The 12,274-nt window shown below is 44.7% G+C and overlaps 1 protein-coding gene across 3 annotated transcripts in view; it reads left to right on the forward strand.

Annotated features, from left to right (window-relative positions):
* Window positions 1–12,274, forward strand: part of LOC135370367 (nitric oxide synthase-like protein) — a 346,321-nt gene that overhangs the window by 315,876 nt on the left and 18,171 nt on the right. For all 3 annotated transcript variants that reach the window (XM_064604101.1, XM_064604102.1, XM_064604103.1), the window contains 4 exons: window positions 3,707–3,817; window positions 6,305–6,479; window positions 7,273–7,414; window positions 8,456–8,540. In XM_064604101.1, coding sequence (XP_064460171.1) covers window positions 3,707–3,817; window positions 6,305–6,479; window positions 7,273–7,414; window positions 8,456–8,540 — 513 coding nt within the window. The remainder of the gene's footprint in view (window positions 1–3,706; window positions 3,818–6,304; window positions 6,480–7,272; window positions 7,415–8,455; window positions 8,541–12,274) is intronic.

Genomic DNA, 12,274 nt, shown 5'->3' on the forward strand with positions numbered 1-12,274 from the left:
CCTTCCGTTTTCAACATATCAGGGCAGATAACGATATCATTCGAAATTATGGTTGGTTAAGAACGTGCTATGCAGTGAAGTTCATTACTACGAGTGGATTCATACGGCAATCTTAATACGTTAAATGCAACGGCAGTAACTTCACCTGCTAACCAACCATCATCTCGAATGGCATACGTACAGAAGGCGTACGCCTTTTCTGTTACAATTTTGTCCTCCATCATCGTCACAAAAAAAAGGAAGAAAAAGGCGTACTCCTGCTGTTTTCAACAAATCAGAAAAAGGAACGATGTCATTCGAGATGATGGTTTGTTAGGACATGAAGTCACTGCTATTCCGTTTAATGTATTAAGTTTGCCGTCTGACGTAGGGAATAGCCGTTCTCTGTTGCACTTTTATTTGCTTAAAATGATACGCCCTATAACAATTAAAAAAAGAGACGTATTTCTTCCAGTTTTAGGAAACAGAAACTAAAAACATTCTTGCCGTTCAGAAGCCTGGTGTAATCTCATTGTGTCCGGAAGAACAGCGTGGTTCAACCCGCTTCTATCTTTCTACGGCGCTTTAGCGAGGTGCACTCTTAGAATTAAACTTCACCGTATAGCACGCTCCTAGCCAACCATTATCCTGAATGACAAGGTTCTCGCCCCTCATTTGTTGAAAACGGGAGGGGGAGCCTATTTTGTCGCAATTATGCAGGGCATAATAGTGCGAGGTTGGCTCCGCCTCCTGTTTTCAGTAAGTCAGGACAGATAACGGCATCATTCGAGATGATGGTAAGCAAGGAGCGTGCTATGCGGTGAAAAAAAATTGCCCATTTTTAAGAGTGTAGGGCTAAACCCATCCAAGGACTTGCGCACTATCATTGAAGGCAGGGCGACGGAACAATAATTTCTGAAGCAACAATGGGGTTTCTAGTACGCTTAATTACTACAGCAGCTGTTTGACCTGTTTGGAGAGATTTTAGACATGGTTGCTCATGCTCGTACACACAAAGCATTCTTCAGCGATATCGGCAACATTGATAGGTAGACATAGAAATTACAACAAGGACGGACTGAAAACCGAATTATGCTTACAGTGTCTACACCTCCATGTTTTTCACTCATCCGTTATAAAACAGTACGGGATGGAAACGATGTAGGCCTACCTCCATGCCTTAACATTTCTTGCTTGAGTGTATCTTTTATGTATCCCATAACATGACTAACCTGCATCTCTTCATTGGTTCTTCCCGAAATAAAACGGGTTTTCGGACGTTTCCGTTTTCCTTTTCTTTTTTGCTTCTCACTTTTCCTTTCGGTGTGAGCATTATAACGGCGGAAATAGATTCTCATTGTTTTTCTAGCGAAGGATAGTTAGATGAGCTCAGTTGTGACTCAGTGATTCAAGTGAATCTCACCCTCGTTCTCTCGTGATTGCTCCCCAGCAGCACAACATCTTGGCCCGATATTGGACCAATATTGGCAATATTGGCGATGTCGGCCTAATATTCGACCAAGATTAGACCAATATTGGCATTGTCGGCCTTATATTGGAACACGATTAGACCAATATTGGATCAATATTGACAGTATTGGCAATGTCGGCCTAATATTGGACCAAAATTAGACCAATATTGGACCAGTATTGGCAATGTCGGCCTAATATTGGACCGGGATTAGACCAAGGTTGGACCAATACTCGCTCGTTCTGTCTTCATTTCCGTTACAGATATCACCACCGAATCATAATGGAGTGGTTTCGGGGAGCTGTTGAGCGCGCCCGTACGATCAGTTGAAAAAGCGGGGACCGACCCGTATACGCTTCAAGGCCGAAGCGCATGGACCGTATTTCCAACGTTTTCCGACGTCCACGAGCTCTGATGACATGTATCGATGGTGTCAGCGACTCGGATATGAGCCATAACCGCGTTTTTAACTTGATTTCACTGAATCGCGTCCGCCCTTAGGGACCGTAACGCCGACCAGCTGCGGGAGAGTGCCGCCTATAGGGGCACCGTGCAGCGCGCGTGCACACTGTCACTTTAAAAAATTGTAGCGTCACCGACAATCGAATATGAATCTTGATTTTTTTTCTCAATGTTAGGAATGGGTTTCTGCGCAATATATAAAAAAAACGCGGTAACTTTTTGATAGCCATTTTTTGCTAGCGCCGGCCGGAATACAGCTAAATCGCAATACCACCTGTGGGATTGTTACAATCTCCTTCTAGCAGATTAACAGTAGAACAATGAAAATGTATCAGGAGATAGGGCATGCAATGAATCTGGGCATGCTCTAGGGCATGCTCATCTGGAACCTGCAGACCTAAAAGTCAGTTAGGCCAAAAAGTGCAATACGCCTTCCAGAAAAAAAAAAAAAAAGGTTTTGAGAAAGATTGAGGCAGTTTTGCCCTTTATTTCCATTTAGTACCCGGGGACGTTCATTCACAACTTGCAGACGACGGTGGTTCTTCGCCACGGACTGAATCGTTGTAGAGTTGGTTGGCAGACATCGCACCTGCAACCGAACCTGTGCGTGAAGGGCAGCGATAGGCACTTGGGCTGCCGTTCGAATGTAAATACAGCAGCTTACTCGTGACGTGCTGCCAGCCCCCCTCCCCCCCCCCCACGCCCCCCCCCCCCCCCCACTGGGGGCGGCCAAGACAGAAATAGACATATATACAAATCACAGAGCAAGCAAGACCAGAAGTACTTTAGAATGATCTGTCAGAGCACTGGCTTTTACAAAACATAATTCTCTCTTATATTCTTACGGATGTACAACATGTGTAGCCGAGCTTGTTAGCCACACCAATCAGCTGCAAGAGACTGTAGAACTTGTAGCAAAAACAAAACCTGCACACGGACAAACTTGCCACAAACTGCAAAAAGTCACCACCTGTACACAAACCAAACAAACAAAAAAAGCACAGTACAAAAAATCACCACTCGTGACGAACTTGTACAGTAAGAAAAACGAGTTACTTGCTACGAAATAGTTCACAACACACGAAATAAATTGTTTAAAAGTGTCCTGTTCTTAGACTTTCAAAAGAAATTGTTTAACATGTTTGAAAACTCTTTTAAAGTGGTAAGTTATGAAGTCCATTGGGATGGTGCTAAATATGTATGTAGCTTTCTAAGCACATAAATACAGTACTGCTATTAGTGACTGTCTGCCATATAACAAGGACGGCCCACATGCCAAAAGGCATAGGCCCCCTTTTTTTTTCAGTGTGTAAAACCAGTATATATTTAGTTGTTATTTATAAATTATAATAAAGTTGTTATTATTATTATGTGGAGAACATCGTAACATGTAAATTTTCCTTGATAGTTGCCATATTTGGTGTATATTCGAGGTTCTAAATATAGCAGTGACAAGATGTGCACGCGAGCGGTTCTAATCATAGGGGTGTCCTACACTATCTAACTTTATAGCTCACCTCAAGCCGGTCGCACATAGAAAAATATTCACTTACCTACCGATAAAAGGACAGAGCGTGGCACCCACCACTCCCGCGTCTTACAAGCGAGCGAAAATATTCTTTTCTTCTTCTTCTTGTTTTCTTTCTTTAAAAAAAAAATTGGTATTGCGTGAGAATGTATCGGAAAGATTACGAAACGCAACAAAGAATACATATCAGAACATTCATCGATGTACGTAGCTGTGGTGGCGTCAGGTCTTGTTCTCCTTTCCTACTTTGGTTGTCTTCCCTGTAGAACGACGTCCATGTCATTTGTGAGGAAGAACAGCGTCAACGCCGAGAACGAAGCCTCGTCTCCTCCGCCACCGCACGAAACTTCCGACCTGGGACCGCTGAGCAACGTCAGGTACACACCCTCCAAGTGTTCCTCTTGTGTTGAGTGTCCTCAACAATTTCCTTCATCAATCTTCCGCACTGCGTGGATGCGTGGCCGCGCCTGACGTTCGAACAAGAGAGCGAAATTGACAAATTACCGGGAACGGTCTGGTTCTGTTTGTGTCAAAGTATAAGTGGAAAGTTCGTTAAGCCACTTGTGTTATTTCTGTGTGTGTGCGCGCGCGTTGTTTCTACGTTTTTAGTGTGTGCGGTTGCTTCTTTACTTCCTCACAGCTCTGGGACAGCAGCGTAACTTGCTCCATGTTTATTCCATGCCGAGGTGCACAACGTGATCTGTACTTTTTTGCTTTTTTGTCGTTATTGCAAAAAACATGTTGATATCGATATTGATGTTGGCAAAAAAAGGAAAAAAAAAAGAAAAATGTACCTAGATGTATGTACCTGATGTGTACCTAGAACAGTGCGAGAGGGAGTGCGAGAGCGAGAGCTCAGTGTCCTCCGCGATTGCACAAAGTGTACTGTTCCATGAATTTCCCAATTTTATGGAGGAATTGGCGCCCCCATGGGATGTTCAGACGGAACCTGTGCAGAGCGTCTGGATAGACCGAGGTAACGTGGACGGAACTTCAAAATGAAACAAAGGCTAACCAGGGCGCGTGTCACCTGAAGTGATAAAAAGTTCTAACTGGCGGCGTACTCGCCGGTGGATTGTGGGCCTTTCGGCAGTTACGCTCTTTGCAAATATTGCCTCTATTGAGAAACGCTTTGGACAATTTTTAATTGTGGGAAATTTACTTTTTCAATTGAACTCTGAAAATTATCAAGACAACCTGACTTTTTTAATGAAATATGAAGTCCTACATGGATAACCGCAGACCCAACGCAAACTATGCTCAATATCGCAACAGAAGTAGTCTAAAAAATTAGTACAAATTACGCTTTAGCCTTGCCTGCTTGATTTTCGCAAAAAAGCGCGCGCGAAATGTGCGTTTAGAGGAGGAAGTGTACTCGCCTTCATTTGTTTTGCTGTCTTTGTGATAAGACGGTTGTCACCAGAATCAAGGTCAAAGCGGGGGAAAGAAAGGTACAACAAGAGGCGGGAACACTTCCTCGTCTCCCCGCACCTTCCGTGCGCTCTTCTTTGCGACTGTCAAGCAGACGGGGCTAAAAGCGGAATTGTTACTATTTATTTAGACTATTTCTGTTGCGGTACTGCGTATGATCTTTGTTGAGCCTGTGGTTATCCGTGGAGGACTTCATGTTTCTGTAAAAAAAAAGTGAGGTTCGCCTGGCAATTTTTGAAGTTAAACGAGAAAAAAATAAATTTCCCTCAATTAGAATTTGTCCAAAGCCTTCCTAAGTGACGGCAAAAGTTTCCAGAAGGTAATTGCCGAATGTCCCACAATCCTCCGTCGAGAAAGTTGCCAGTTAGAATTTTTTATCACTTAGGTGAAACATCCTGTAGGTTTTATTGTTCAGTTGCTACCTCTAACGTATTTGCAGGTTTGGAGTATTTCCAATTTCCTGAATAAATCTACATGTGCATATGAAAGATTGCCCGGTGATCTCCATAACAAGTTGCGTTAGGAAATTAAGGATAAGTGTGGGACGTTACGTCCAACGATTGTGTAGTTATTCGTACGAGGTCTCTCGTGTTTCACTGCTCCTCTACGACTTTTCATGCGGTATGTTTCATCGCTAGTTTAAAAAAAGACACAGTTAAACGGGCACTATCAAGTGCAAACATTTCTCCTCGTGGGACGAATGATGGCGTTGCCTTGACACCAACACAAAAGGAACGGGATTCATCGGTTGCATCGTTGGCGATTTATCAGCAAAAGAAACCTCAATGTACACTTTCCCTGCCCCTCTCCTTCTCAAGAAACTCGATAATGCAGAGAGGCCTGGGTTTGGTCTCCTCAAGCGATCGCCGTCGATGATTGGACAAATCATTTGAGGAGACCAATGAGAGAGCGCTCCGCATCGCCGGCCTTTCTGAGAGGGTGAGGGATAGGGAAAGCGTAAATTGTGTTTTTCTTTTCCTATCGATCATAAATCACCAACGATGTACGGATCACTTTCGTTTCTTTTATGTCGGTGTGAAGGTATCGGCAGTTAAGGCAACGGCAGTCAAGGTAACGACTGGAAAAGCGTTCATTGTGTTTTTCTTTTCTTCTATCAATCATAAATCACGAACGATGCAAAGGACAACTTCCGCTCCTTTTGTGTTGGTGTCAAGGTAACGGCAGTTGAGGCAATGGAAGTCAACGTAACGACAGGGAGCAGCATTAATTGCGTTCTTCGTTTTTTGTATCGATCATAAATCACGAACACTGAGACGGATGACTTGCGTTCCTTTTATGTAGGTATCAAGGTAACGGAAGCTTTCATTCCACGCGGGGAAATTTTTGCATGCGCCTTTAACAGAATATGCGAAAAAAAAAAAGAAACTTTCTGCGTCTCAAGTCTCACGCAGTAACTTTCATTTTGTGCTTAGGTACGCGGTGTTCGGACTTGGCTCCAGCGCATACCCCAATTTCTGCGCTTATGGAAAGTACGTCGACAAGATTCTCGGTGATCTGGGCGGAGAACGCATCATGAGGTTCACCACAGGAGACGAACTCCGTGGTCAAGAACAGTCTTTCAGAAGTTGGGCCAAACAAGTCTTTGAGGTAAGGAGAGATTGGTTGGTTCTTGTGAACAATGTACACAATTTTGTGCTGACGCGGGAAGATGACCTCGGCCCACGTCTTCGTCTTGCCAATATTCCGTAGCAGTCGTCACATGTATCACGCCTCCCTGATATGCCAGGAGCGCTCTCGCGCGATGACCAATCACAACGTTTATTTGGAATCTCAAACTTCCAAAACGGTTGCCATTTGCCGTGCCATGTCACGTGACGTTGGCCACCCCGATGACGTGCGCAAATTAAAAAATAAATAAATAAATAAATAACGACATCGCTCGTTAACTCACAACACAAAAGAGTAGAGTAATGACCAACTGAATCTGGAGGTCGCCAAAATCCACTGCGTATACGGCCAGGACGAAAACAGCGCTTTAGGTTTTGGGTGCGTACGCTATTTTCCGAGAATAGCGCGTGGCCTCAAAGCAAGCTGGCGTCATTCTCGTATTAGACGGGAATCTGCGTGAGCACGTGGTCCGCAAACGGGCGAAACCACGGAAAAAAAAAAAGAAAGTCTGGTTTTGCGATACCCGTTATTTTTACTACCATCCTCATAATACGTTTACAAAATGCGATTTTTCTTTTATGTTACTTTATTTTTCATTTGTTCTTTCTTTTGTAAGTCTTGGTTGTTCCTCGTATCGGCGGTGCATGCGAAGAACGCACGCGCATTGCTCTGCGTTTTCAAAAACCCCGTAATATACGCCTTATAGCGCTCGCGTTTTTCGGTCCCCTATTCTCACGCGCCAAATTCTAAAAGTCGGTATTTGTCCTTCCAGCAAGCATGCGACGTGTTCTGTGTGGGCGACGACATCGGGCCCATCGAGATGACACCTTCCATGGAAGAAAACATCGCTTGGTCCTCAGACAAAGTGCGCCTCTTCCACAAGCCAACGGACAAATTGCCTGCCCTCGCTGTAGGTGAGCCATAAGTTTCATTTATGCTGCATACACTCGGATGATTCCACACGGTTGCTTCCATTCGACGCGTGACCCGACAAGAATATCTCGATGATGATGATGATGATGATGATGGTGATGATGATGAAGATGATCTCATCTCGTTGTCTGTAACTGATTTCACCAACGTTGTTTTTCTTTTCTTACGTTGTCTTACTTGTCTTCCCTGCACTACTCGACACTTGCTTTCCTGCATGAATAGTAATAATTTGGAGTACACTCTTAAAAATGAACTTCACCGCATAGCACGCTCCTACCCAACCATCATCTCGAATGATATCGTTATCTGCCCTGATTTGTTGAAAACGAGAGGTGTACGCCTTTTTGTGACACTTATGCTGTTCATAATTGTCACAGAAAAGGCGTACGCCCCCCTTTTCAACAAATCAGGGCAGACAACGATATCATTTGAGACGATGGTTGGCTAGGAACGTGCTATGCGGTGAAGTTCATTTTTAAGAGTGTAGGTCTACGCCTATGGGGTGTGAGCCTACGTATGAGTGGCGGCATGTTGGACGTACCGCAGGTTAAGACAGCAGCTAATTCCGACCGTCTGGGGTACTTTAACATTACCGGAAATATTCCGGAAATCACCGGAAATGCAGGGCGCGCCAGAGTATAGTACGTGGACAAGACTGAAAGTGCATGCTAACTGGTGAGACATGACGAAAAGTATCCCCGAGACAGAGGAAACACGCAGATAACCGCATGAAATTCTCGACACTTCGTTGTGTTTGTCTGTGCGCTTCCCATGTCTCGGGGTTACTTTTCGTCGCGCCAGCATACCTGTTTTCCGTGGCTCTCTCGCAACACCTTGCGCCGCGCGAGTTTCTGTAAATGGCGTACGCCCCGGAATCCGAGACACGGATTGGGTTTCGGGCACGCGCAATGATGGCTGCCAATCTCATTGGGTCCCCTAAATCGCTTGGATACCCAGAGTAAAGCTGTGTTATTAGACGTTGTCCGCTGCGTAGTGTAATAATGCTAATCGCGTTCTTCTAGGATTATCCAAGGGCACCTCTCGGAAAGTCGTCACCAGCCGGCTGGTGTCACGGAAGGTACTCCAGTGGGATTCCGCCGATGACAAGTACGTCACGCATAGTACTCTATTTCCTTAACGTGTACCGTGGTTGAAGTAGAAGGCCATTGCTCAATCCTAGCCTTCGACAGGATGTAGCTGTGACAAGGAGATTTCCGAATGTCGGCTTACACTTTAAAGGTGCACCAAGGTGCCCCCAAATTTTTGTTCGTGTTGTTCGGTGCAGAGTGTTCTCCAACGAATAAAGCGAGTCCCTGCGAAACAACGATGAGCGTAGGTGATCTACAGAGCGAGCGCAAGGGGTCTCTTCCGCACACGTTTGAAAAAATTCTCCTCCTCGTGAAAAGAGCGCATCGCAGAAGGAGAGGACGTCGTGACGTATGCTACTCCCCTCACGTGACCAGTGACGCATAGCGGCACAGCTCAAGCATGTATAAGCGGCGCGTGAGCTGCGAAGAAAAAAACAAAGAAACAAGGCACGGAGCCTCCAATAGACGATTTTAAAAAGATGAGCGCCATCAAGCGCGTGGCGCAAGGCAGCATGGGAACTCTGAGGAACACTGCTGCGTCGTCTGCTTCGGATATGGTTTATATCGGCTGACGCTGATGCCGCGCACACCGGGAATGTTGTTGTTCTTCTTCTACCTCCGCCTCTGGCCGTATCGTGTTGGCCGTCCGCGGTTGCTTTCTCCGACGGTTTCTTTTTCCTCTTCTTCTTCTTCTTCTTTTTTTTGTGTGTGAATTCGATTGCACAGCTATAACGCACTGCAGAGGGTAAATACTTTGCATTGACTCCTGTGTGACAGCTTGACAGATGAGGCAGGATTTCGAGTGACGTTAAATGTCACCTCATTTTTCCTTTAATGCCACCTCAGCGTAGAATGGGCACTGGTGCTTTACCACATATCGGTACATAGTGGCGTTCCAGGCGAACGCAATGCATTCTGGACAGGTGCTAGTCCAGTGCAAACGTCAACATACCCGGAACCATAAAAATGGCAGCGCCTGCATGTGATTGGCGACCAAACCGTTTGTAGACGACGCGATGGCTGTATTAGTCCCATCCAGCCAGCCCAGGTGGAACGAGCTCGTATATCCATGCAGAGACAAAAAGATAGATGTATTCATGCGTCGCCTTTCAACGTACGGTTTCGGTACTTTCAAGTTTCTGCTTTGTCAAGCAAATGAGCCACCGATCCGAAAGAAAAGTTTGTTTTATAATTTACAAAAGGTTATTATTATTATTTACTTAATTTGCACACGAGCTTTTTTACTGCAGAACACTGTAAAACGTTTTATATTTTACAGTATCTGAGAAGAGTCCTCAATAACCCTCATCTCGCTCGCAGACCATTGTGACGCCGGGGACGGCGCAGTGGTGCTTTCTTAGGTTAGGTTGGGTCGGGTTAGTTCTATAAAATATTCTTGCACGAGAGCAAATTGGTTTAGGAATATGGCGTCGCAACACTGACCGCTCCCAACAAAGTTATATAATATAAGTTATAAGTAATATAATATAAGTTATATAATATAAGTTATAAGTAATATAATATAAGTTATATAATATAATATAAGTTATATAATCGTTGCGTCATCCTGCAGCCCCTGAACATGTGACCATACCTGTCTCATACCTGTCTCATTAAATTTTCCTACAACAAAGTTATAACGATGCTATGCATGCACTAACTTAGTCGACGGGTTGCTCTCATATTTCAGAGTAACTTACAGGAATAAAACGACAAAACTCTTAAATGCGACAAAGATGTGGGTTTGTTTAGCTCCTGCTGCCAGCAGTCTTTCTGAGAGCATGAAAGAACGCGTCGTTCAGCAGCTCTGTCAGACGATTGCCACAGCAGTACAGCGCGCCCGGTAAGTCGAAATTCTAAAACATTCATAGGAACTACAGTACAGAACACTACTCTCCACCACTCGTTAAGGAAATAATGAGAAAGCGAGCACAACCAACGACAGCACGTGGCGAAGTAGGACGATAGGGCATTAAGTAGGCTTTCTCTATCTATATAGTTGGCGTTCGCTGAACCGATGAGAATATAATGTGATCTATGGTGATGTCACGTGATGTCCGTACTGATGCGCTGTATTTCAGATTTCGCAGGAGCGGGTGTATCACACAAACTCCTGCTTTGATTTTGATTGATTGATTTTAAAAGAAAAAAATGGAGATGTTAGTCTCGAGTCACCCGGGGCTGGCTACTCCAGGACGCGTTATTAAGAAAGGGAAAGAAAGGGGAATTACACAAAACTCGCCGCAGGAATCCACGCAAAATCAAAGCAGGAATGGCGTTTCCATTCCAGCTTTGATTTTGGTAGCACATGGTTCATGTGTTAGCAGCTGTGAACCCACGAATGCAACGTAGCAGGTCGTAATTAGCTGTGACCAACCTCCCTGCTACGTAACCTCTTTTACATATTCCCCCCACTCTTTTTCGAAGCAATCCTTCCTATAATTACCGGGCATGCCAGGGTTAGAAGGAAGCCCAGGGGCCTCATTACATCTTAAAATGCCAGTCCTTGCTTGAAGGATTAAACTGGATTTAGCTATACCAAGAAAGTGAGACTCTTTAACTGGAGCTCTCCCCAACAGAACTTTGGAATTCGAAGAGGGAGCCCACATTGTTTGTTGTCAGTTACAAATAATCTGGTGAAGATTAGGCAGTCATTATTAATTTACGCGTTAACTCAGTCTGTTCTCATTTTTCATTAAACGGAGCGAACCCGCTGTGGTTCCATCAGCGAGGTGGTTTAGTAGGTTGTACGACATCCGCTGTATTTTTAAAAGGGGGGAATTCTGGAGCTGCCAACTGATTTGGAGATTAGCTACGCGTAGATGCTACGTGCCAAATCTCAACCAGAAAACCGTCGCAGTACGTTAAATAAACAAGGAGAACAAATTCCACGTGCACGTGGAATCCGTCTCCAACAACAACAGCAACTACGTGAATGATGATGAGATGAGGTCAGCTTACGCTGGCATGTAGATAACCCAACCTAACCTAAGCATGAGCAACTGCACCGTTCCCGACGTCACAGAGATCTGCGAGCGAGATAAGGGCTATTGAGGACTCTTCTATTGTACAGCAAAGAATTGTACTTCTGCTGTACAGTTTTGTGCAGTAAAAAGCTTGTCTGTAAGATAAGTCAGTCATTCAATAATAGTAATAATAATAATAACCTTTTGTAAAATGTTTTGTAAAACTGTAACACTGCAAAACAAAGTTTTGTCTCGAATCGGTGACTCATTTGCTTGACCGGGCAGGAACTTGGAAGTATCAGCGCCACCTACACTCTTAGAAAAGGACCTCACCGCAAAGCACGCTCCTAACCAACCATGATCTCAAATGATATCGTTATCTGCTCTGATTTGTTGAAAACGGGAGGCGTACGCGTTTTGTGTGACAATTATGAAGAGCATAAGTGTCACAAAAAAAGGCGTACGCCTCCAGTTTTCAAGGAATCAGGGCAGATAACGATATCATTCGAGATCATGGTTGGCTAGGAGAGTGCTATGCGGTGTAGTTCATTTTTAAGAGTGTAGGTACAGAAGACCTGCTTAACGCCTCCTCTCAGTCCTTCCCAGGTGGTGGTGGTGGTGGTGGTGATGACGAAAACCGGCTTGCCGTTGTTGGCCTCACGTATGTGGGCTGCGTCATGACTATAGCCAGGATGAGATGAGATGGCGTGATAACATATAAAGGAATGATGACGGCCGAAAATCAAGATCTAGAGTAGTCACTGCAGAGTTGGCGAGAAGTACCAGC

This window comes from Ornithodoros turicata, chromosome 10 (assembly GCF_037126465.1).
Source record: "Ornithodoros turicata isolate Travis chromosome 10, ASM3712646v1, whole genome shotgun sequence".
NCBI classification, from domain to species: Eukaryota; Metazoa; Arthropoda; class Arachnida; order Ixodida; family Argasidae; genus Ornithodoros; species Ornithodoros turicata.